The 25574-nt window shown below is 54.5% G+C and overlaps 2 protein-coding genes across 25 annotated transcripts in view; one reads left to right on the top strand and one right to left on the bottom strand.

The window, feature by feature from the left end:
• Positions 1-16801, bottom strand: part of PTPRVP (protein tyrosine phosphatase receptor type V, pseudogene) — a 33127-nt gene extending 16326 nt beyond the window's left edge. Inside the window, 11 exon segments of the mRNA XM_077982248.1 lie at positions 270-711; positions 842-851; positions 964-1166; positions 1168-1244; positions 1444-1713; positions 1903-2174; positions 2382-2434; positions 2791-5674; positions 6352-6529; positions 7181-7282; positions 15987-16801. Of these exon segments, the coding sequence (XP_077838374.1) occupies positions 270-711; positions 842-851; positions 964-1166; positions 1168-1244; positions 1444-1713; positions 1903-2174; positions 2382-2434; positions 2791-2847 (1384 nt within the window). The 5' untranslated portion in view covers positions 2848-5674; positions 6352-6529; positions 7181-7282; positions 15987-16801.
• PTPN7 (protein tyrosine phosphatase non-receptor type 7) lies at positions 9469-24491 on the top strand. Of its 24 annotated transcripts, none has more exons than XM_078002894.1 (10): positions 9469-9759; positions 11776-11836; positions 12835-13018; positions 13318-13399; positions 15537-15613; positions 16808-16945; positions 17296-17406; positions 18425-18582; positions 21031-21144; positions 22744-24491. In XM_078002894.1, exons 1-10 carry the CDS (start codon positions 9717-9719, stop codon positions 22835-22837), a joined length of 1062 nt encoding a protein of 353 aa, XP_077859020.1. In that variant the 5' UTR covers positions 9469-9716; the 3' UTR covers positions 22838-24491. The 24 variants fall into 24 exon arrangements, with proteins under 24 accessions (XP_077859020.1, XP_077859012.1, XP_028707918.2 ...); XM_078002886.1 differs by having other exon boundaries at positions 13315-13399; XM_028852085.2 differs by having other exon boundaries at positions 9483-9759; positions 11667-11836; positions 13315-13399.
• The last annotated feature ends 1083 nt before the right edge of the window (positions 24492-25574 follow it).

Here is a 25574-nt window from a genome sequence, read left to right as displayed (position 1 = left end):
TACAAAAATTAGCCAGGCAAGGTGGCGGGTACCTATAATTCCAGCTACTCAGGAGGTTGAGGCAGGAGAATCACTTGAACCCAGGGGTTGAAGGTTACAATGTGCTGAGATCCCGCCACTGCACTCCAGCCTGGGTAACACAGCGAGATTCATCTCAAAAAAAAAAAAAAAAAAAAGAATATGGCACATAGAAGTGCAGAGTAGAAGATGCCAGTCCCCCAGTCCACCACCTGGGGCTGGCCTCCCACAGGCTGCAGCCAGGAACTCACAAGTACAGGTGTGGATCTTCTGAATGCTGGAGTTAAGGTTCCCCGCCCAGGCCCACACTGACACGGCACAGCAGGAGCTGGGCACCAGACTCCTCAAAGTCAGGCTGGAATTGTCCAGGCCCAAGTCAACAAGACCGCCCAGTGACCTCTGGCTGCCCTCCTAGTGCCAAGCGACCCTGTAGCCTTCCCGCTGTCCTGGTGCTGGGGCCCAGTCAATGGCCAGGTCAGAGGGGCCGCCCCTGCTGATAACCTCCAGTAACTGTGGTGCCAGGGGACCTGAAGAGAAAGGCAATTTGGTGAGGGGTCCATATACCGCCTGCAGCCCTTTGGTGCCCCCTTCCCAGCTCTTCTGAGCCTCTCCCCTGCTCTGACCTCCCTCCCCTGGTTGCAGTGAACTGAGATTACGGCACTGCACTCCAGCCTGGCAACAGAGCGAGACTTCATCTCAAAAAACAAAAACAAAACAAAACAAAACAAAACAAAAACAGAAAGTGCTTAGCAGAGTCCAGCACACAGAAGGGTTCAATTGACAACTACTGTCACCACCACCATCCCCTCAGATAGGTGCCCACCACCAGCCAACTGGAGGTGCACTCCCTCTGAGCCTCCAAAGACGCCGCCTCCCCTGCCTGTTGCATCCTGGCTACTTGACCCATGGAGAAGAGATGGGAAGTCTCGGCTGTGTCTCCTTTACCCCAAAAGGCACTCCCAGGTCCACTCTGTGGCATTGGGCCCCACTGCCTAATGGGGCCCGGCAGCAACACTGAACGTCAGCTCATAGGGGGTGCCCGGAGACAGGTGAAGGAAGGTGTGATGGGAGACTCCCCGTCTGACTACTGCCATCAGGTTGGTGCCACCTAGGAGGTCTATAAGCACCACGTGGAGCCAGGCAGCCCCCCTTGGAGCCATTCCCAAAGGCTTGCAAGGCACTGGTGCCCTGGGTATGCAGTACCAGGTGATCCGGAGACACAGGGGCTGCAGGAAGGATGGAGAGAACAAAGTCCGGCTCAAGAAAGACCCCTGGAGCAGGATGCTTGCAGGGACCCTGGCACTAGGGAGCACAAAAGCCCAGGCACATTGGGGCACGGCTGCCTGTGAGGCGCCGGACTTTCCACCATTGCCACCACTCCCAGATTGGCTGCCACCTGGGGCCTTGCCCAAGTGCCCAGCTTACCTGTCCACTGAGGGAGGCTGGTTTTTGCTGGGAGGTTGCTAGCCTAGGTGTTAACTTCCAAAATATACTCACTACCTGGCAAGAGGTCTCCAAAATTGTAGCACAGGGTGCCCGGGGGCATGGAGATATTATGTGCCAATGTCTGGGATTCTAGGTGGTAGAGGAGAAGGCGATAGCCATCCTGCTCCCCCGGGGCTTCACCCGATGAGGCCTCCAGGCTGGATGGGCTCCCGGGGCTGTGGAGCTGCAGTCCATGGACAGTTGGCGGGGCTGCATCAGAGGGAGACAGAGACACCAAGGTCACTGCCACAGGGGCATTGCCTGCAGTGCTCCTAAATGGGTGACTGTACTAGACATGGTCTACAGAGAAGTTGCCCTCCCTGCCAGCACTCCAGGGCAGCCCCCTCCTTCCCCAACCCCAGGCAACACCCCCACCCCCTCAGCCTGCAGGCCTCATGCCAGTGCGAGCAGTGAGGGTGACAGTGACATTCTGCCCACAGGGTCGCAGGGCAGTCACTTCCAGCTGGTAGCGACTCCCTGGCACCAGATCCTGGAACTCAAAGCTGGATGCATTGGTGTGGGCCTGGAGCTGCTGCCCTTCAGGAGAGCTGAGGGGGCTCAGACGTGTGAGGCAGAGGGCATGGATGAACAAGCCTGGTTCCGGGGCTGCCCAACTCAGAAAGAGGCTAGTAGGTCTCCCCTGGCTGGTGATGTTCACGTTCGGGGTGGGCCTGGGGAAAAAGAGGTGCTTTCAGAACCCACTAATAGCCTTTCTGCCTTAAAGAAGAATGGAAGGCTAAAAATAAAAAAAATAAAAAATAAAATAAAAAATAAACAGAAAAAGAAAAAGCCAGGGTAGAGGCAGGGTCTGGTGTGGAAACACTGGCCCTACATCCCTGACTCTTCACCCCCAGAACTCTCTCCCCCGCTGAAGACACCTGCCTGCACTCTCCCTGCCTGCACTCCTTTCCAGGGAGGGGCATGCTTCCTCCTGCAGGAAGAAAGGGAACAGAGCGTGGGGGAAATGGACAGAGGCCTCTGGGAAGGCTACTGGGGTGGTGGGGCAGGGCCAGGATCCAAGAGAAAGCTCTGTTGCTGTGTCTGACAGCCCCACACACAGCCAAGGGGCATCTCCCAGAGGCATGCCCACAGCGCATCTGTTCTCCAGGCAGGCTGGAGCAATCTGTTCTTGCTCGCTGTGCCACATGCTGGCCCTGGTGGAAAGGGAGCAGACTCTCCTTGCCTAATGCAGACCAGCTGTGGGGCCCCGAGGAGGGCTGGGAGGCCTGGATGTGCCCTGGAGAGTGGGGACCCCACCCGCTGGCCTGCCCCCCATGCCCACCTTACCTCTGCCAAAAAACCCCGGAGCCAGAGCAGGGCAGCAAACAGGATTGGAGGCCTCATCCCGATAGCTACAGAGTAAAGCTGGGAGGCAGCAAGGGGAGGAGCCAGTCCCCTGGCCCCCTTGCCTTGCTGGCTGGCGGGCAAGCAGGCGGGCGGGCATGGGTGGGAAGGGCAGAGTTTCAAGCAGAAGCAGGCAGCAGGCAGCAAAAGCAAGGGGCTGCCTCTTTTTTTTTTTTTTTTTTTGAGACGGAGTCTCGCTCTGTCACCCAGGCTGGAGTGCAGTGGCCGGATCTCAGTTTACTGCAAGCTCCGCCTCCCGGATTTAAGCCATTCTCCCGCCTCAGCCTCCCGAGTAGCTGGGACTACAGGCGCCCGCCACCTCGCCTGGCTAGTTTTTTGTACTTTTTAGTAGAGACGGGGTTTCACCGTGTTAACCAGGATGGTCTCGATCTCCTGACCTCGTGATCCGCCCGTCTCGGCCTCCCAAAGTGCTGGGATTACAGGCCTGAGCCACCGCGCCCGGCCAAGGGGCTGCCTCTTACTCCCAGAGTCTGACCCCCCATCTCTCCAGCCTTGGCAAGGCTCTTGAAGGGACAGAGGAGACTGGCTCCAGGCCCAGAAGGTGGAAGGGGATTGTGACTCTCAGGCTGCAGACAAGCCCACCTCTTCCCGATGCTGTAGCAGGACAAGCCACAGACAAAACTCCTCAGACACCAGATTAAAGAAGGAAGAGGTTTATTTGGCCGGGAGTGTCAGCAGACTTGCATCTTAAAAGCCGAGCTCCCTGAAAAAGAAATTCTTGGCCTTTTTAAAGGCTTACAACTCTAAGGAGTCCATGTGAAAGAGTCATGATGAATTGAGCAAGTGTGGGGAACGTGACTGGGGGGCTACATGCATCAGCTAATAGAACAGAAAGTTTTGCAATGCTTTTTCATGCAATGTCTGGAATTTACAGATAACACAAGTAGTTTAGATCGGGGTTGATATTATTATTACCTTTTTTTTTTTTTTTGAGACAGAGTCTCGCTCTGTCGCCCAGGCTGGAGTGCAGTGGCCAGATCTCAGCTCACTGCAAGCTCCGCCTCCCGAGTCTACACCATTCTCCTGCCTCAGCCTCCCGAGTAGCTGGGACTACAGGCGCCCGCCACCTCGCCGGGCTAGTTATTTGTATTTTTTTAGTAGAGACGGGGTTTCAACGTTAGCCAGGTTGGTCTCGATCTCCTGACCTCGTGATCCGCCCGTCTCGGCCTCCCAAAGTGCTGGGATTACAGGCGTGAGCCACCGCGCCCGGCCTATTATTACTTTTTTAACTCCTAGGGCCAGGTGGTGGTGCCAAGGTTGTCTGGCTATTTATCTTACTTCTGTTTCTTTCCAACTTTTTGCTTTCTCTCTTTCCTCCTCTCTTGTGAACTAGGCAAGATGGGGGGAGGAGGACAGCAGGAGTAGTAGTGGTCTCCTTCCTTAATGCCTCCCCTACCTCTAGCCCACTTCCAGCCCTCAGCTCTCCAGGGAGGAAAGGGTCCTGTGCTCTTGGGGAAGACCCAGAGGAGAGGTGGTTTTGCAAATGGACACATTTGCAGCTGGCTCTCCCACTCCTTGGCCCTGGAGGAGGGGCACGGTGTCTGCTGATTCCATCACCAAATGCGAGATAGTGTTTCCGGGGGTGTGTATGGTCTTGGTGACACCATGTGGATGTGTGTTCCTGTGTCCTAGGTGGATGGCCAGCTGAGTGTGTGCCTCCTTTTGTATCTCCATGTGGTACCATGCTCTTGTGGACAGAAGCACATCCTTTGGCTCCTGAGTCACAGCAATTGTAGATCTAGAGCCCACCTGGCCTTTGGGCCTCCTCTGGTCGCACCTCATCACTGCCAGATGAGGAAGGCGATAACCAGAGAGGGGAAGAGCCCAAGTTTGTGAACAGAAAAGCTGGGCTTGAACCTGGGACTTCAGACTCCACAAAACAGAGATGGCGGACCCTGCTCCTAACCTCCCAAACTGGGGTCCTCTCAGCTGGGAATCCTCTGAGGAGCAATTCAGGTACCTGGGACTTTTGCTTGCCTTCCCCCACTTCCTCTCCCCGGATCAGCAGCGTCCATCCTGGTTCCCCGGGCCCCTCCCAACCTCCACCTGGCTTTGGGCACTGCTGGAACCCAGGCAAACCTGCCTGAGGCCTGGCCTCAAAGATAACGAAGTTAGGGCTTTGCTTTACTCCTGACTACAACCCGAGTCACCCCGAGCTGCTCACCCAGGTGCTCCCACCCACAGACAACTGAGGATGAGGAGGGAGAACGGAAGAAAAGGCTTTGGGCCCTGGGAGTGAAGCCTAGGACTCAGAACAAACTCAGGAAGTGGGGAGAGGGGATGTGTGGAAAACACACGGGTATGGAAGTCTGAACACCAAGGCAGCCTCTGGGGTAGCTGGATTCTCCTGGGCCTGCCCCAGCAGGAAGGACAAGCCTGCCCCAGCTCAGCCCGGCTGCCTGCTCAGGCCACAGCCAGGGGCTGCTTGCCCCTCCCCCGCTCCACGCAGCCCCAAACCTCAGAGCCGCCCACCCGGCCCCTGGATGGGGGCCTGGAAACTCAGCACTGCAGACTCAGGAGATTTTCCAGGCTGTGTGTGCGCCTGCGCATATGTGCTCTTTTGAAAGGCGGGGGCGGGGGGCGGGGGCGGGGGGCGGGGGGCGGGGGAAGGTTGCAACCAGGGAAACTGATGTGAAAGGGAAGCGGTCCCAGGTCCCAGTGTGACCAAGAGGTGGGGAAAACGACGTACCTTCTCATCCCATCCTCATCCCACTTCACCTGCGGACATCTCACTTTGTTCTTTCTGGTGGCCTTGATCAGCAACCAAAAAGGGGAGAGGTGGGGTGGAGGCGCCCTAATTCGGAACCTAAGGAGAAAAGACGCACAGGACACAGGTCTAGGTAAATGCAGGGTATGTCACAACCTGCCCAAGAGTCCCCACAAAAAAGAGGCCTGCGGGGCCCAGCACAGACTCCATAGCTAGTCCTTTGGACAGAGCCTTGAGGAGGCACCTGGCCTTAAGAGGCACAGCCACCAGTCCCCAGCGCAGCCTAGGGGACCGGGAGACAGGGCCCCTAGAGGTTCTGATAAATAAGCAGCAGCCAGCTGGGCACGGTGGCTCATGCCTGTAATCCCAGCACTTTGGGAGGCTGAGGTGGGCAGATCACGAGGTCAGGAGATCAAGACCATCCTGGCCAATGGTGAAACCCCGTCTCTGCTTAAAACACAAAAATTAGCTGCGCGTGGCGGTGCGTGCCTGTAATCCCAGCTACTCGAGAGGCAGGAGAATCACTAGAACCACGGAGTTGGAGGTTGCAGCGAGCTGAGATGGCGCCACTGCACTCCAGCCTGGTGACAGAGTGAGGCTCCATCTCAAAAAAACAAAATAAAATAAATAAGCAGCAGCCTCCCCAGCCCAAACCTCTCCATTCAGCAAAAGAAAAGGTACCGCAAGGGCTGTATCTCCACCCCCACAGACAAACCCACATCCTCTCCCTAGAGAACCCCTGGGGTTCCCCCCACTACCCTGAGGTCTCAGGGCACCTTACTGATTCCTTCTGGAGAGAGCCAGCCAGGAGGCAGAGGAGAGGGCAAGGGGCAGGTCCAGGAGTCCTGGCTCCCAAATGTGAACTGGCCTGGCCTACAGCTGTCCCGGGCAGCGCTCTTCCGGCTCCTCCCTGCTCTCTCACAGCCTGAAGCCAGGCCTTGGGCAGCCCCCACACTGGAGGAAGATAATCACCGGGCAGCAGAGGGGTGGGGTGGCTCAGGACAGCCAGGCCGCCCACTCCCCCTGCTGCCTATACTATGGGGAAGGTGGCCAGGGAGTGGGGGAAGGCCTAGTTCCCCCTGACCAGGTCATGGGAGAGCAGGGGAGGGGCTGGTCACGTGTGGATTGACACTGTGCATGTGCATTTGTGCAAATGTGGGCCATGAGGGTGTACACATCTGTCTTGATGGATGCATGAGTGGGTGTCCAGGGACAACACAGAGCGGGAGGGAGACGGGAGCCCCTGGGAAGAAAAGGCCACATTGTAGAATAGATGTCCATTTGGCTGGCTCTGGGCTTGGGAGAGAGGGAGGGACTCTTCTACCCTAAAGCCTTCCTGCCAGGGTCCTGAGTTCCAGCAACGGGCAAAGAACCAGGTACTTTCCTGGACCTCCTGGCAAGATGGCCCAGTGCCGAGCAGGGCTGGATTGCTGGTCCTCCCAGCCAGGGGTAAGGGGTATGGGATGTTCCCCTTCACCCAAAAGGTAGCAGGAGGTCCTAGCTGGCCCGGCACAGGGGTGCAGCTTTGAGACAGGGGTGCAGTTGTCACTCTGGTCAGCCCGGACCCATCCCATGCCCCTAACAGCACTTCCCTGCCCCACTCACCCTGTCTCCCCTGCTGTCTCCCTGCTTCCTCCGGGATGAGGCCTCCCAGATCCAGTTCTCAGTGTTTCTGTCTCCCCCACACAAACAGCAACAAGCCTGGGCCTATAAAGTTGGGGCAGAACGAGCCGGCTCAGGCTGGCCTAGGATTTTGGGGGCAAGAAGGATGGAGGAGCAGCCGCCCAGGATCCTAGTGCTTCTCCAGAGAGGAGCCGAGGAGGGCAGCTAGGAAGGGGGCAGAGCAGGTGGAGTGTGCAGGACCCAGGAGTCCTGGCCCCCAGCAGCTGACTCTCTCCCCAGGATCCTCCTCTTGGATAATTAGAGGGTGGCAGCCTTTGCCTCTGGGAGCCAACTGCACCCTAGCAAGGAGCTCCCTACTCCTTAGGGGCTAGCAAGGAGCAAAGACTTCTGAGAATTCTAGATGTAATGGCCGCCTTTCCCCTGGGCGGGGGGCTTCTGACACTTGGGGCAGGGAGCTGCAGCTCATAGCCCTGGAACTGGGAATCACTAGAGGGGGAAACAAGAGAGTCAAGACATGTGTGGCCGGAGCTCGGGAGGGCTGAGGGCACCCACCACAGCCTCAGATGGGACAAGGCCTGACTCTCAGGATGCGTCATGCCCTGCATCAGTCCCTCCCCAGCCTGGCCTGCCCTCTTTGTCCTCCCTGGTGTGGACTCTGTCCCACCCAGGATGCTGGGAGACCCCTCGGAGTGACTCCTTCCTGAACTTCCTCAGTGCTCTGGTGGAAGCGCCCCAGCAGCCCTGCTTCGGGGAGAAAGTCAGCAATGAGGAGGAAGAGGGAGGCTGTCGAGAGGTGAGACCCGGCAGCCGTGACCTCCTCACCCTGTGCTGCTCCCAGGCCCACTTCCCCAGCCAGCTCCTCCCAGCTCCTCGCTCCTCTGGCTACTGACTCCCAACCTCTCCTCCGGGAGCAAATCACTCCATGGGCTGACAAGGAAGGTGCTATGATCATCCCCCAGTGGAGGGAGGAAGCTGAGGAGGAGACTGAGACTCAGCAATTTGCCCAAAGTCACACAGTTAATAAGCTACGTTTAGACTCATTATGCACAGATCTTTCTGATTTCCAACGATTACTATACTTTCTCTGGAGACGAGGGTGGCTAGAACCTAAATCTCAACCCAGGAACACAAATCAATTCGAGTGATGGAAGTTTGACAGCTGCTGGGACCACGGGTGGGAAGGTTCTGGAGGGGAGAGGGAGTCACTCCCAGGAGCCTCCCAGCAGCCCAGATGGGACGGAATCCACTCCAGAGAGGGCAGAAAGGGGCGTCCCAAGTCACCAGGCCAGGCTGGGGAGTGGGTGGTGCAGGGCGGCGACGCATGTTTTGTCCCATCTGAGGTTGCAGTCGGCACCCTCAGCCCGCATGAGCTCTGGCCACACACCTCCATGGACGTCCAGGCATCTCTAAGCACAGGAGAAGAAGGAGTGGGCAGGAGCCAAGGAGTGACTGTCCCCACACCCAGCCAGAGGGAACGGGGGATCCTTGAGAGGTCTTGCCTCATGCTCAGCCACTACCCCACCTGCCCCCAACTATCTTCCCCATCTCCTGGCTCCCAGCTTCCTTGCTGTGAAGCTCAGCTTCCAACTGTACGGCCCTAGGCCTCGGTCTGTGGGGGCAAAGGGTAGGCTCACAGCCAACAGGGCTCAGACCCTGGAAACTTGGGGGGACCAGGCAGACCTGTGTGGGGAGGGCTTTGCCGCTTCCTCCTCCCACCCCTGTGGTGTCCTAGCTTCCTGTTCTTGATAACAATCAGCATAGGCCCAGAGCCGGGCCCTCTTTCCAACCCCCACCTGCCCCCTCCTGTGTCCCCAGGGCCCCCACTACCCACCAGTGGAAACACTGACTGGTGTGGGGGGTGAGGCAGAGGCCAGTCTCCGGGTCACTGCCCGCAAGCATGTTAGGGATTCCCAGGTTCCTGCTCCCCTCCACTCTCTCCTGAGCACAGGAGCCAACCCATTTCCCAGCCCTAATTGGCCTCCTCCTCGGGGAAACCCACCCACTCTGGAGAGGAGCGCAGGCTGCAGGGAAGGAGGCGCCAGGATCAGCTGGCCATGGAGGAGCTCAAAAAAGAGCCAGCCCCTGTCCCCACTGCCCAGAGCAAGGGCGGGTGCTGGGAGGCCTTCTGAGCCTCTGAGAGCCGTTCTTGTTCTTCATCTCAACCCTCCTCCCCAAGGGGCCAGCAGAAGGCCAGCCCCCTCCCGACCACCCCCTCCGGCATGCCTACCCCCTGTGTCTAGGGTACCTCATTTATTTTTTGCTGTCACCATTTGACAGCTGAATCAGGGAAGTGGGAGGAAGAAAGAGGACGTGGATTGCGCGTGTTGGGGGCCGGGAAGGGAAGGGCGTTTGAAATGTTACAAGGTAAAAGGAGGCCTGCAGCAAGCATGAATCGGCTGGGCTGCTGGCCCGCAAGGAGCCTGCCAAGGCCAGGCAGGGGCAGTGGGCAGAGGAGTCTTGGACTTGGGGGCCACCCTTCAGGTCCCAGGCATCCAGGCACCCCAGCAGCGAAGAGGACATGGGAGTCCCCTGGTGTGAGGGCCAGAGACTCTCCACTGTCTGTAAGTCTTCTAAGTAGATGTCAGGGTTCTGGGAGGAGGCCTGCAGGGGGCTGGGGGCCCAGGGGAAGCCCCTCAGACTCCCTCCCACAAGTGGACTCTGCTATCTGTTTCCTGCTGGGCTGGCCTACATTCAGGCCGCGGGCTGTGGAGAGCTGGGCCGTGGCACAGGGCGTGGAGACGACCTTTTTGGCCTGGCCCCAGGCCTTTCCTTCACATTGTGAGGCATGGATTCTTGCCTCCTCTTTTTCCCCACCCCAAGTCTGTGCCACATCTGCTCTGGGAAGATGTGGTCTGTGCTTGGCCATGAATTCCCAAGGCTTGAAGCAGCAAGGGCTTTGAGGGAGAGGACTGTGAGGCAGAAGCAGAGAAGCAGAAATAAGCCTCCGGCCAAGGTCAGGTTGAGCAGGAGAGCCTTGGGTTCTTTGTGGGACAGCACAGAGCTGGGGGTCAGGCGAGCTGTGCCCAGCAAGTAGGCAGTGGCTGGATGTGACAAAGACCCAGAGGAGAAACACAGCAGGAGGGGAGAGGGTCTGGAAGCTGGGGAAAGCAGGATGGTCGGGAAGGCCTGGCCCCTCACCCATTCCCAGGGAACAGGGCCTTGGGCCCCAGAAGGGCACAGGCGGGAGGCAGCCGACCCCTGGTGGCAGCGGCAGCAGGCACAGGAGGGCAGAATGCAGCTGGGGTGTGCGTGGGTGGCAGCAAGGAGGGGCGGAGGGAGGAAGCTGGCTTCCTGGAGCCTTCTCAGCCCTCAAAGACAGACCGACAGACAGACAGACAGCTGGCAAGAGGCAGCCTGGGGGCCACAGCTGCTTCAGTAAGTATCTGAAGCGGGGACTGGGAGTCCTGTGGCCCTGGGGGGTGCGAACTCCGGGGATATAAGAGGGCATCTCAGGAGGGAGTGCAGGAGGGCGAGTGGGGCGCTCCAATGCCTGGCTGGGGAATGGGTGCTCACAGACCTGGTGTCCCCAAGATGGGGGTGAGCAGGGAAACCACAGGGAGCTGCAAGGAGAGCAAAGGCTGAAGGGACCCTTTCTGCTGCCAGAGACCGTTGCTCTACCACCCACACCTGTGCCGGGCCCACTCTGTCCCCTCACCTCCATCCCTGCCGCCTTGGTGACTCAACAGCCCCGCCACCTCGCCCACTGTGACCCTGGCTCTGGGAGATAGGGACTGCCCCCAAGAGGAGATGGTCCCATCACCTCCATGCCCCCTGTCTTGCCCCCAGCTGTCGCCTCACCATGCGCTGTCGCTCAAGGGCTTGGTGAGGCCATTTCCTGTGACGGTTACAGAGGCGGGAGACGGGGGGATGGGCAGGAGGAGGAAGGAAACACCTCCAGCCTACCTCCCTGGACAGAGACCCCAGAAGCCAGAAATGGACTTGGGAGTGGAACAGCAGCAGTTAGGAGAGGACCCTGCTGGGGTCCAGGAGCCCGCCTGCCTGGCTGCCCAATCAGCTCCAACACTGCTGGAGGCCTCCATTCTCTGTTCAGGAGAAGGCCCACTGGTTAGCTCAGAGATGGCTTCTGCACGCTTTCTCCCTTCTGTCCTAGAGAACACATGTTTTCTGTTTCCTCCCTTGCCTTCTCCCACTTGGACCCGCTCAGAGCCCTGTGTACTCTGGTGTGTGGTCTCTCTCCCCTCTCTCTTTTCCTCCTTCTGGATTCTTTCCTATCTTCATCCACAATCTCTACCCTTTATCTTGCCGTTACTCTGACCCCAGACTGCCTTGTGTCCTGGGTCCCGCCAAATAGATCCTGTCCTTCCCTTAGTGAAAATGAGGCTACCTCTTGGGAAACAGAAGACGACCCAGTGAAAACAAGAGCGCAAAGCCGGCCTAGCGTGGGAGCCTCCTTCTGGCCAATCAGCAGGCCAGAGAACAGCAGCGGAGGACCCTGTCTTTCAGGCAGACCTCATGGCTGAATGAGCCTCCCCTGGGCCTAGCACCCCACCCCAGCATGGTCCAGGCCTGTGGGGGGCGCTCCAGAGCACAGCCGCTGACCTTGTCTTTGGGGGCAGCCATGACCCAGCCTCCGCCTGCCAAAACGCCAGCCAAGAAGCATGTACGGCTCCAGGAGAGGTGAGATCTTCCCTGGGAGAGGGGTCTTCCCCGCCCTGCGTCCCCATTCCGCTCCTCCCTTCCCTCCATCTGCTCCTCCAGCTCTGACAGCAGGGTCCAGAGGGCCCTCAGGTGTTGACTCCTATTTGGAAAGGAAACCAGTAGTGCTCATTTGCATGTCTTTTGCATGTCTGGAGCACAGAGTTTCATATCAACCCTGAGCCTGCTCCCTAAATTCCAGGCAAGGCCAGCAGCTTTCTTGGTGCTGGATGCATGTCAGAGCCACAGGGCCTGGCTGGGAGTGGGAAGAGGCAGGCGGCTGGAAGAAGCAGTTGAGTTCAAGGCTGCCCTGTTCTGGCTGACAAAGGGAGAGGGCTGAGCCGGGCATGGTAGCTCATGCCCCAAATCCCAGCACTTTGGGAGGCTGAGGTGAGAGGATCTCTTGAGTCTAGGAATTAGAGACCAGCCTAGGCAATATAGTGAGACCTCCTCTCTCTCAAAAAAAAAGGAGGGCATACAGCAGGGGCCCGAACCCTAAATTTACTGGGCCTCCAGGTTAAAGGAAAGACAAAGAGCGGCCCCCTCAGAGGTGCCTCATAACAGTAATACTTGTAAGAAAAGCAAATATGGTCAGGTACAGTGGCTCATGCCTATAATCCCAGCACTTTGGGAAGCCAAGGCAGGAGGATCACTTGAGTTCAAAACCAGCCTGAGCAACAGAGCAAGACCCTGTCTCTCCAAAAAAAAAAAAAAAAAATTTAAATTAGCCAGGTGTGGTAGCATATGCCTGTGGTCCCAGCTACTCTGGAAGCTGAGGTGGGAGGATCGCTTCAGCCCAGGAGTTTGAGGCTGCTGTGAGCCACAATTGTGCCATCACACTCCAGCCTGGGCAACAGAGAGAGACCCTATCTCCAGCCTGGGCAACAGAGAGAGACCCTATGTCTAAAAGAAAAGATAAAAAGAAAAGGAAAGCAAATATGATTGGGTGCTCACTAGGCAGTGGGGGGCTATACCTGCAGGCGGGGCTCCAATGTGGCTCTGATGTTGGACGTTCGGTCGCTGGGGGCCGTAGAACCCATCTGCTCCGTGAACACACCCCGGGAGGTCACCCTACATTTCCTGCGCACTGCTGGACACCCTCTTACCCGCTGGGCCCTTCAGCACCAGCCACCCAGCCCCAAGCAGCTGGAAGAAGAATTCTTGGTAAGAAATTGGGGTCCCCTCCGAATCACTCTGCCCTCTGTATCAGAGGCAGCCAGCTGGAACCATTCTCTCACGGGCACCGTGGGCATGTCTCCTCTTTGGGCCCCTTAGGAAAGAGAACGTCAGGGCTGAGGGAGGGGGCTGCCCCCAGGCTTCCCCTTCTGCCCCCACCCCATCTAGGCCTACATACTAATGTCGAGAAGGAATGGCCAGAGTCCAGCTGTTCTAGAAAAAGGTAGAAGGGAGAGAAAAGGAGGCTAGGAGTCAGCTGCTCACCCATTTCCTCCCCCTGCCAGAAGATCCCTTCAAACTTTGTCAGCCCCGAAGACCTGGACATCCCTGGCCACGCCTCCAAGGACCGATACAAGACCATCTTGCCAAGTAAGAACTGCAGCTGGGATGGAGGGAGTTGGGTACAGTCCCTGGGGCTAGAGAACTTCACAGGACAAAGTACACAGTTTCAGCCAGGGAAGGACAACCTTGCTTGGCACATCTTCTCTCAGCAGAGAAAGGGGGAAGAAGCAGCAAGAATCACAACAGCAGCAATAATAATGTTTGCAGATATGTACCTTGGGCCAGGCCCTGCTCTCAAACCTTTTTTTTTTTAAAAAGACGGAGTTTTCGCTCCTGTTGCCCAGGCTGGAGTGCAATGGCGCAATCTCAGCTCACTGCAACCTCCGCCTCCCAGGTTCGAGCGATTCTCCTGCCTCAGCCTCCCAAGTAGCTGGGACTACAGGCATGCGCCTCCACACCCGGCTGATTTTGTATTTTTAGTAGAGATGGGGTTTCTCCATGTTGGTCAGGCTGGTCTTGAACTCCCGACATCAGGTGATCCGCCCGCGTCGGCCTCCCAAAGTGCTAGGATTAGCACTGCGTGAGCCACTGCGTCCAGTCTCAATCTTGTATATTCACTCATTTCTCACAACAATCCCATGAAATTTGTACTGTGATATTATGATGACCATTTTACAAATAAGGAAATTAAGGCACAGATAAGTTGAATATGTTACCTAAGATATTCAGCTTAGCTACTTGCACGAAGCCCTTTTCCTTGTCTTCCTCTCGCTTGGGAAGTGCCCAGCCAAGGCTTGTGGTGGAGGAAGCACCACCAGGAGGGCTCCCAGAGAGAGGGCTTTGAAAAAGTCAGATGGAGACAGGGCAACGGCCAGCAAGAGAGCAGTGGCGGGGGGGATGGAGGACACTCAGCTAGGAGGGGGTGACCCTGCAAGCTGACAGACCCAGGACAAGCACCTTCCATTTTTCAGAGGCAGGCACGAGGCCCCGGAGCCTCTCCCTCCCTCCCCTGCTCTCCCTATAGGGAAGCTACTCCCAGCTTGAGGCTTTAGCTCAGTGAGCACATGGGCCCTGTCTCCTGCTAACCCTCCTGGAGTGCTCTCTGCCTGAATGGGCGGATCAAGGGGCTATTAGCGCTATTCCAGGCCAGGGGGAGGAGTACCCCTGTTCTTGGCCTAATTCTAATCAGCCCTGCAGCCACCAGAAAAGGGAACAATTCCTTTGCCTGAGATTCCCCTGGTCCCCAGGGTATCCTCTGTCCATGACCAGGCTGGCATGAGCAGAGCAAGAGTCTCTTCTCCTTTCCTCACAAGCCAGCTTCTTCATCCATGTTTGGGTTTCATTTAGAGAAATCCTTCCCCCTTAGAGGCAGAGGCCAAATGCCTCATGGCTGAGTGGAATCTGAGTCCTAGTTCCACTTCACGGCTGTGTGATATCCAGCAAGTTGCTCATCTGAATCCCATATTCACCATTAGAAAACAAATTCTTCTTCCTCTACATCTCTTTTTCCATTCCTACTGGCATAATCTTATTCTAAACCTGTACTGATCTCAAGGATAGAATTCTATATATATTAGAATATTATATCTGATATTATATCTTCCCATTTGGTCTCTGCTGTTCCGTTCCCTTTCTTCTCTAGTCCATCCTATATAGCACCACTCAGTTAACCTTCCCAAACTATTGCTTTGATCATGTCACTGTCCTGCTCAAAAACATTATATAGCTCCCTACCGTCTGCGTATAAAATTCTTCATAGGGGCCAGACATGGTGGCTCACACCTGTAATCTCAGCACTTTGGGAGATTGAGGTGGGAGAATTGCTTGAAGCTAGAAATTCACGACCAGCTTGGGCAACAAAGTGAAACCCTGTCTCTACCAAAAACATAAATAAATAAATAAGCCAGGTGTGGTGTGGCATGTGCCTGTAGTCCCAGCTATGTGGAAGGCTGAGACAGAAGTATCACTTGAGCCCAGGAGTTAGAGGTTACAGTGAGCTGTGATCACACCACTGCACTCCAGCCTAGGCAACAGAGTGAGACCCTGTCTCTAAAAACAACAACAACAACAACAACAACAACTTCAGTGGGGATAAGGCCACCTGCTGTACACAAGGTGCTGGGACTGTGATGAGCACAGGAACTCTCTTCTTTCTGATCCTGCTGGAGTCTGTGTTAGTTGGTCACCTTCTGACCTCTGACCTCTGCTGATTTTTATTTCCTAGATCCCCAGAGCCGTGTCTGTCTAGGCCGGGCACAGAGCCAGGAGGACGGAGATTACATCAATGCCAACTACATCCGAGTGAGTGGCCTGGCTGCAGTGGTGGGTGGGGAATGGGGGAATTCTCAGACATCTGAGAATATCTTCCAGCTGTGACTGGCGGATCAGGTGCCTGCATTTCCTGCTCCAGCTCACTGCTGTCATAGCCCTACCAAGCTGGGCTGGCACTGAACGCGCCCTAAGGCACCAACCTAAAAAACGGAGCAGATGTTGAAAAATATCTGGAGAGACCACCGAGTCTCCCTAACCTCCACTATCAGCCCTCCCATGCCACCCTCTAAACTTAGCAGGAAGTTAGTGTTGTTGAACCCAATCTCCAGCTCCTTGAGAGGTCGCAGCTCCCGAGAACTGCATGGGTGATGCCAGCAGTAATGGGACCTCCCCCACAACTTACCTTAACTGACCCTCAAGTAGCCCCTCTTATGTGAAGACGGTTGATTGATGTCAAGCTATAGGAAGCTCCAGGCCAGGTGGATGCTCCTCGACAGCTTCTCGCTGCTGTGGACCCTAAGGCGATGTAAAAGCAGCGCTCTCTAGTGACTCAGTGTGGTAAGACATCAGTCAGGGGCGCAGGGAGGCGAAAAGCTCTTAGCTAGGGAAGCTATGGGGAAACACGATCTTCCATTTGTCGGCCAATACCAGATCAACTGCAGTCCTGATTCCACCATCATCTTGAGGAGCAGGAAGCTGAGGGTCCTGAAGGTGAGAAAATCAGGTTAGGGAGACTGTGCTACATTTTGCTACTACTTTTATAGAAAAGTAACATGTAAGTGTGAAACGGTCACTGAACAAATATTAAACACTGTTTAGGTATTTTGTGCTAGAAGAAAGCAGCAGGGGAGGAAGAGAATAAACATTTATAGAGCACTTGCTATATTGACTCAATATATTTTACTGAATTTAATCCACTCTATATTCCTACAAGATAGATATTATTATGCCCAATTTACAGATGATACAACTGAGGCTTACGGAGGCTAGGTAACTGGCCTATAGTGGCACAGCCAGGAAACAGCAGAACAGGGATCTGATCCTCACTCCAGAACCCATATCCTTTCCACCGTGTGGCTTCTGAGTGTGCGTGTTCATGCACGTGTGTGTCTATACCTGTAGTTCACAGCTTCAGGCTGACCCCAACACCTGAGGCATCCAGGATCACCCCAGAGTTCTGCTCTCACTGCTCCCCACCCCTTCCCCTGTGCTTCCACCTTCCAGGGCTATGATGGGAAGGAGAAGGTCTACATTGCCACCCAGGGCCCCATGCCCAACACTGTGTCGGACTTCTGGGAGATGGTGTGGCAAGAGGAAGTGTCCCTCATTGTCATGCTCACTCAGCTCCGAGAGGGCAAGGAGGTAGGAGGCAGAGCCACGTTCATGATGAACCCAGAAAGTGTTATGCCCACCCCACCCCCTACTCCCTACAAAGGGCAGCTCAGGACCAGAGGTTTCCCTGGGAGCCAGCCCCAGCTCATACCTCTCAGAAAATTCCCTGAGATATACCCCTGGGAGGCTGTCCATGGCCGAAATATAGGATAGAGTGAGCACTCTGCTTGCAGGTGTCAAGCTCAGAAGAGCCAGGCTCCCTGTTGCTGACCTTCCATCCAGTAGGGGTGGAAAATGGGGAGGAGATACCGGCCCCTCTTTGCTGCCCTGTCACCTGCTCCAGCTGACCCTCTTCTGACTCCCAGCTTCCTCCCTCCTAGAAATGTGTCCACTACTGGCCCACAGAAGAGGAAACCTATGGACCCTTCCAGATTCGCATCCAGGACATGAAAGAGTGCCCAGAATACACTGTGCGGCAGCTCACCATCCAGGTACCACCCCAGGGGCCAGGCCCAGTGGGAGGTTGGGCTGCCCACAGCATCTCTGGAACTCAGGCCGGCTCTTCACTAGGAGCCAAGGGTTTGCTCATCTAAACCATCTTAAATCCACATCTATAGAAGAAAGAGAAACTTGAGCACTGTCCTCAGCCTCTAGTCTAATAGGGCAGAGCCAAAAAGCCGAATAGGACTACCAAGAAGTACCCACCTGTCTGTGTGAATGGTCAGGCGAGGATAGGCAGGATCCAGGAGCCGGGCCAAGGGAAGGAGAGGAGGTTAAAGGAGATGTGGAAGGCCAGGTGTGGCAGCTCTGCCTGCAATCCCAGCACTTTGGGAGGCTGACGCGAGTGGAGTCCTCCTGAGGTCAGGAGTTCCAGACCAGCCTGGCCAACATGGTAAAACCTCGTCTCTACTAAAAATTATAGCTACTTGGGAGGCTAAGACAGGAGAATCACTTGAACCCAGGAGGCAGAGGTTGTAGTGAGCCAAGATTGTGCCACTGCACTCCAGCCTGGGTGATGGAGTGAGACTGTGTGTCTCAAAAAAACAAGCAAAAAAAAAAAAGAAAGAAAGAGATGTGGAATAACATGTACATAAGGGCTTTTTAAATGCCTTCTATTATTTTACGGTGTTTTATATTTTTGAAAGCATTCCTCTATCAACTCATTCTCCTCCAAATATCCTAGCAAGTAAACCAGTAAGATATCACTGTCCCCATTTTCCAGGTGAAGAAAATGAGATCAAGGGACTTGCCCAAAGTCATGTGCTTATGGGAAGCAGAGCCAGGACTTGAATTTCGGTGTCTCCCCTCTCCCAGGACAATGCTCCTTCCCAGCATTTTGGAGGGGGAAGCGGTGGAGAATGATGAACATGAAAATTGCAACCTAGCTTGCTTTGAGTAGATGACCCCCCACAGGGTAATTCCAGCCCTTGCCCTCCTCAGTCACCAGAGAAAAAGGCAGACAGTGCCCTCCACCCTGACCTTGGTTCTCATGCCTTGTCTCCAACCCAGTACCGGGAAGAGTGCCGGTCAGTAAAGCACATCCTCTTCTCAGCCTGGCCCGACCACCAGACACCAGAATCAGCTGGGCCCCTGCTGCGCCTAGTGGCAGAGGTGGAGGAGAGCCCGGAAACAGCTGCCCGCCCCGGGCCCATTGTAGTCCACTGCAGGTGCGTGGTCCTCCTTTCACTGCAGCCTGTGGACTGCGCTCCCCTCCCCTGCCCCCTGGGTCTCTCCTGGGGAAGGGTCTGAGCAGAAGAGCATCAGGCAAGCCTAGTCCTTACTTGGACATGACTCACAAGGCCATTCAGCAAGGGCTCTGTTCTTTTCACCTCCTTCATGCAGAACCCAGACATCTGGGCTGGACACCCAGGCCCCATCCACAGAGGGGACAGAATATCAGGAAGGTCCCAGTCAGCTGCAGGAGGACATAAACAGGATTCCAACTGTTGGGGAACTCATTTACTCATTCAACAAATATGTATTGAAAACCCTATTATTGGCCGGGCACAGTGGTTCACACCTGTAATCCCAGCACTTTGGGAGGCCGAGATGGGCAGATCACTTGAGGTCAGGAGTTTGAGACCAGCCTGGCCAACATGGTGAAAACCTGTCTCTACTAAAAAATACAAAAACTAGCTGGGTGTGGTAGCACATGCTTATAATTCCAGCTTCTTGGGAGACTGAGGCAGAAGAATTGCACAAACACTGGAGGCAGATGTTGCAGTGAGCTGAGATCATACCACTGCACTCCAGCCAGGGTGACAGAGCAAGACTCCATCTCAAAAAAAGAAAACTTATTATTGTCAGGCACAGTGTTAGATGCTAAAGAGACAGCTGTGAACAAAGCAGTTTGGTTTCTTCCCAGACGGGTTTACAGTCTGGTGAGAAAGAAGGCAGATTAGGCCAGGCACAGTGGCTCATGCCTCTAATCCCAGCACTTTTGGAGGCTGAGGCGGGAGGATCACCTGAGGTCAGGAGTTCGAGACCAGCCTGGCCAACATGGTGAAACCCCATCTCTACTAAAAATACAAAAAGTAGCACGTGCATGTAATCCCAGCTACGTGGGAGGCTGAGGCAGGAGAATTGCTTGAACCTGGGAAGTGGAAGTTGCAGTGAGCTGAGACTGCACCACTGCACTCCAGCCTGGGCAACAGAGCAAGACTCCATCTCAAACAAACAAACTAACAAAAACAAACAAAGAAGGCAGATTAAACAATTAAATACCGGCCGGGCCTGTAATCCCAGCACTTTGGGAGGCCAAGGCAGGCGGATCACCTGAGGTCGGGAGTTCGATACCAGCCTGACCAACATGGAGAAACCCTGTCTCTACTAAAAGTACAAAATTAGCTGGCCATGGTGGTGCATGCCTGTAATTCCAGTTACTTGGGAGGCTGAGGCAAGAGAATCACTTGAACCTGGGAGGTGGAGGTTGCGGTGAGCTGAGATCACACCATTGCATTCCAGCCTGGGCAACAAGAGCAAAACTCTGTCTTAAAAAAAAAAAAACAAACAAACTATTAAATATCACACAATGTGATGAGAGCTGTGATGGGGATATGATGGGGAGCATAGAACCAAGTCTCCTAAGCCAGACTTTGACCAGAGAAGGTTTTCCAAGAGAAAGGCCATCTAAGCCAAGCTAAGACCTGAACGGTGAATTAGCCAAGCGAAGAGAGGGAAGGGAACACATTCCAGGCAGGTGGAACAGCATATGCTAACTAAGGCCCAGAGAAGAAATGTGAAAATGGATACACTGCTGGGAGCAGGGTTACAGGTTGGGCCCAGAGGTTATGTGTGGGGTAATGATGAGAGATGGGTTTGGAAGGCCAGTGAAGGTCAGATGATGAGGGGCCTTGTAGGACTGGCTAAGACACTTGGTTGTAAAATAACACTTTGGCTATAGAGTGAAAAATGGATTGGGCTGGAGTGAGAGGGTATCGTAGGGGATAAGACTAAAGAAAGAGATCATTTGGGAGTGCATATCCTAAATAAAACAGAGCACAGAGGCAAAAAGCATGACACAGGGCCTTCCCAGCCCACCCACAGGTAGCAGTGGGACATGTGCAGGGAGGTCATTAGAGGCTCACGCAAGAGGAACAGGAGGCCTGGGGAGTTTTGAAATAAACAGAGGGCACGATGGAGCAAGCAGAGCAGAGCGGAGAGAAGACTGTGGGAGGGCGCCAAGGTGGGAAACAGAGGGGCCGGGCATGGGCTGCGTGGAAGATGAGTCTGAGCTGAGAGGAAGTCAAGGTTAGATAAGGAGGGCTCAAGGGTCAGCACGCCCACAAGTGGGGAACTGTCTGTTGGAAACTGCTGTAGATGCTCAGCAGAGTGGAGATCATCAAAACGTCCACAGGGACCAGAAGGTGGCCTGCAACAGGCTTACAGTGAGGCTGGTAAGAAATGTAAACTCCTCCCGTGCCAGTTATAACCTGCCTCCAGCAGGGTCCCCAAGGGGACTGGAATCCGAAGTACTCTACCTGCCCCCATCTCCAGAGTCCTATCCCCAAAATACAGCACCTGCAGGTCCCATTTCTTTCTCCATGGTTTGGGGCCTGGCTCTTAGATTCCCTTGTCTCCCATGACCTCCCTGTCCCCTCCCTGGCTATCTTCAGTGCAGGGATTGGCCGGACAGGCTGCTTCATCGCCACGCGAATTGGCTGTCAACAGCTGAAGGCCCGAGGGGAAGTGGACATTCTGGGCATTGTGTGCCAACTGCGGCTAGACAGGTGGGTCTGTGGGTGTAAACAAGGCCAACAACGTTAATGGGGGGCATCAGTGCCTCTGGGCCCCAGAGCCCTGATAGGCCCATCACCATCAAGCACTCCTGCAAGAAAGGAAGAAACCCTTTCTGCTTAGAGCTGTTTATTTTGCAACTAACAACCAGCAAAAAATATCTATCTGGATGGCCGGGCGCGGTGGCTCACACCTGTAATCCCAGCACATTGGCAGGCTGAGGTGGGTGGATCACCTGAGGTCACGAGTTCGAGACCAGCCTCGCCAACATGGTGAAACCCTGTCTCTACTAAAAATACAAAAATTAGCTGGACCTGGTGCGGGCCCTTGTAATCCCAGCTACTCAGGAGGCTAAGGCAGGACAGTTGCTTGAACCCAGGAGGTGGAAGTTGCAGTGAGCCAAGATTGTGCCATTGCACTCCAGCCTGGGTGACACAGCAAGACTCTGTCTCAAAAAAAAAAAAAAAAAAAAAAAAAAGAATATCTATCTGGAAAGTTGGCTTGGAGCCCTGGAATTAAACATGATATGAGGCAACAAGTAGTGCAAAGAAGCTCACTGGGTTGAGGCAGAGCCAGTGTTCAGATTCCAACTTTTGTCTCACTGAGATGTCACTAGATTTCTCTGAGCTCCCATTTCTTTTTTTTTCCTTTCTTTCTTCTTTTTGTAATAATAGAGATGGGGTCTCACTATGTTGCCCAGACTAGTCTCGATCTCCTGGGCTCAACAATGCCCCCTTGGCTTCACAAAGTACTGGGATTACAGGCTTAAGTCACTGTGCCCAGCCCCCACTTCTTTATCTAGAGAGAGATAATGGCTCCTTCCCCCAGAAAACTGTTGTAAGAAATGAGTTAACTTATATGAAAGTGTTTTGGAAATGGAAACTATTATACAAATGTATGGAATCATTATTTTTACTTTTAAGATTATTAGAAAGAAGGAAACTTGAGGCTCAGGAGTATTCCTGGCCCGACTCAAGGCTTCAGAGGTCTGGTTTTGTCCCAGGAGCTGAGTGAATCAAGGAAGACCAAGCGTCAACACGGGGCATCACCCCTCAGCACGTGTAAGGGGCAGAGGACTCCTCTCACAGTAAATCTGAGGGTCAGCAAGGAGGAGTAGCAAGTAGAAAAGATGAATATAGGTGGCGGGGCATGGTGGCTCATATCTGTAATCCTAGCACTTTGGAAGGCCAAGATGGGCCAATCACTTGAGGTCGGGAGTTCAAGACCACCCTGGGCAACATGGTGAAACCCTGTTTCTACTAAAAATACAAAAATTAGCTGGGCATGGTGGCAGGCACCTACAGTCCTAGCTACTCAGGAGATTGAGGCAGGAGAACCACTTGAACCCAGGAGGCAGAGGCTGCAGTGAGCCAAGATCATACCACAACTCTCCAGCCTGGGTATCAGAGTGAGACTGTCTCATAAAAAAAAAGAAAAAAAGAAAAAGAAAAGATTAACACAGGCAAAGGAGTTGGCATGTTCTTTGAGAAAGTCAGGACTTTTCCAGTAGGACCGCAAGAATGTTTGACTGGAGCCATTCAGCCAGCACCCTGACCCTCCTTTACTCATGGTCTGTGTGTTTCTCCTTGCAGAGGGGGGATGATCCAGACGGCAGAGCAGTACCAGTTCCTGCACCACACTTTGGCCCTGTATGCAGGCCAGCTTCCAGAGGAACCCAGCCCCTGACCCCTGCCACCCTCCAACAGCCCAGGCACCCACCTCCCTCAAGCCTGGGAAGGTGGGTCTGGGGAAAGTGGGCCGAGTGATCTGGGGTACCCCTTGGGTGGGTGTGCTCCTTAGTGGTGCTTGCAGTCACAGGAAGCAGCATCAGTAAGGACAAGGGGCTGGACTCCAGGTCTTCACCACTGGCCACTCCTCTGCTTCCTCTGTTGGCCCCAGATGGACGTAAGGGGAACCTCCAATGTCTCTCTGAACTTAAAGACAGGAGCTGGCAATTTATGACAGACAAAGAAAGAAGCCCAGGTGTCCTGGTCTTCTCTAAGACCCTCTTTGTGAGCTTCAGTTTCCTCTTCTATAACGTGAACATTAAGTGCTTAGCTGCCATGAGGGAAAAGCAATGAGAGAAGTTTCTAGAAGCCACTCCAGTCACTCCTTCCTGGGGCTGACAAAAGGGTGATTCCAAGACCATCCTTCACCCGAGGCCCTGCCCAAGCACAGGCCAGATGCAAGAATGGGGAAAAGTCTGGTCCTGATCTCCAAGTCTCAACATCTTAGCAGTGACTCTGCTCCCTGACCAGACATCGGAAGGGCTGGACAACTCCAATCCAAAGAAAGAACAAGGACTCTGGTTACCCTCGCCTCCACTTATGTGTCCTAAGAGTAGGCTACAGAGGTGACCGGGCCTGGCAGTTGAAATCTCAGGAAGAGGGAACATGTGGGGACTACTCAGAGGCAAAGAGGGGCTGCTCCTGCCTCCATGGTTGCTGGCCACTCCCACCAACTACTGTTAGGGAGGCTGAGCAGTCTCTGTTTTGCTTCCATGGCTTAAATAATACCCTGGGTATGCAGGAAGACAAAAGAAAGAGGCAAGGGGAGAAGAGGAGGCAAAGTGCTCAGTCTGATTTTAGATAACCAACCCCGCCATGACCCTCTATACTCCGCATTTGCTGAGTACACCTAGAGAGCTTGGCTGTTTCCAAAAACAATCAGGGTCATAACCATCCATGCAGACATGGAGGCTCGGCTGAAACTGGACTCCTCACTGTCTACCCCAGAGAACGAGCGCCCCTCATCCATCTCAGCATCAACACAATTTCCAGGGGACCTGAGGTCTAACTAAGGACTGAACGCCACACCTCAGGATTCGTCCTTCTTGAATCTGAGACAGGCTGCCTATTCTGAGATGGGGATGAAGGTAAGATGCCGCATCACCGGGCATGCTGCCCCTGAGAGCTGCCTTGATACCAGTTCTCTGTGGAAACCCCCGAGGAGCTGGATCTGGAGAACAGCTGGGCCTCCTCACTCAGGACTTCTCTCCTAAAGAACACACAGTGCTAAAACTGAGGATGATTTCCCTAATGCTTCTGCTTGGCCTTGTGGAGGAGCTGCTCCTTCCTTACAGCCCTGGGGATGGACTTGCCCACACCTCCACCTCCCCTGAGCCCTGTGAGAGGCACAACTGTCTATGCCAATGAGGCTCGGTGGGGGGCTCTCAAGTGCCTGATCCTGCCCTGGGCTCAGAGCCAGCCCAGAGGGAAGCAACTGCACAGCCCCACAGGCCTTCCCTGGCACTGCCCCCCCAACCCCATCTCAGAGCTCAGAGGGCACAAGCTCCAAAACAGTAACCAAGTGGGAAAATAAAGACTTCTTGGATGACTGACTCATTCCTTCTTTCCATCTTCTTCTAGGCCCTCTGGGGCTTCTTTGTAAGAAGAAAGACTGCAGACCAGGGACAGGCAGGCTGCAAATCTTTGCCCTTGGGATATGCACTTTTCTAGCACTTCCAAGGACATAAAATAAGGTGAAACCAAAGTCAATTTAGGAAGTGAGACAGGGTGGACTCTCATAGTCTACTCAGGCAGCTGTAACAATTCCCACTACCGTAAACTGTGTGGCTTCTAAACAACAGAAATGTATTGCTGGCCTGGCGCGGTGCTCATGCCTGTAATCCCAGCCCTTTGGGAGGCTGAGGCAGGTGGATCACGAGGTCAGGAGATCAAGGCCATCCTGGCTAGTACAGTGAAACCCTGTCTCTAATAAAGACAAAATATTTGCTGGGTGTGGTGGCACACACCTGTAGTCAGCTACTCAGGAGGCTGAGGCAGAAGAATTGCTTGAACCCTGGAGGTGGAGGGTGGAGTGAGCTGAGATCATGCCACTGTACTCCAGCCTGGACCACAGAACAAGACTCCGTCTCAAAAAAAAAAAAAAAGAAAAAGGAAAAAAGAAATGTATTGCTCACAGTTCTGGAGGCTGGGAAGTCTGGGATCGAGACCCTTGCAGACTCAGTGTCTGGCTATTAGGCAGAGCCTTCTTTCTTTCTTTTTCTTTTTTTTTTTTTTTGAGATGGAGTCTCACTGTCGCCCAGGCTGGAGTGCAGTGGCGCCGTCTCGGCTCACTGCAAGCTCCACCTCCCGGGCTCATGCCATTCTCCTGCCTTAGCCTCCCGAATAGCTGGGACTACTGGCACCCGCCACCACGCCCGGCTATTTTTTTATATTTTTAGTAGAGATGTGGTTTCACCATGTTAGCCAGGATAGTCTCGATCTCCTGACCTCGTGATCCGCCCGCCTCGGCCTCCCAAAGTGCTGGGATTACAGGCGTGAGCCACTGGGCCCAGCCTTAGGCAGAGCTTTCTTTCTGTCCTTGCATGGTGAAAAGGTTGTGGGCTGGTGTTCTTCCCCCCAACCCCACCCACCCCTTTATAAGGCCCCACCCTCATGACTTAAATCACCTCCTAACA

The sequence above is a fragment of the Macaca mulatta genome, chromosome 1 (genome assembly GCF_049350105.2).
Source record: "Macaca mulatta isolate MMU2019108-1 chromosome 1, T2T-MMU8v2.0, whole genome shotgun sequence".
NCBI lineage: Eukaryota > Metazoa > Chordata > Mammalia > Primates > Cercopithecidae > Macaca > Macaca mulatta.
The sequence above is the reverse complement of the archived record's forward strand: the minus strand, read 5'-3'. Positions and strand labels throughout refer to the sequence as shown.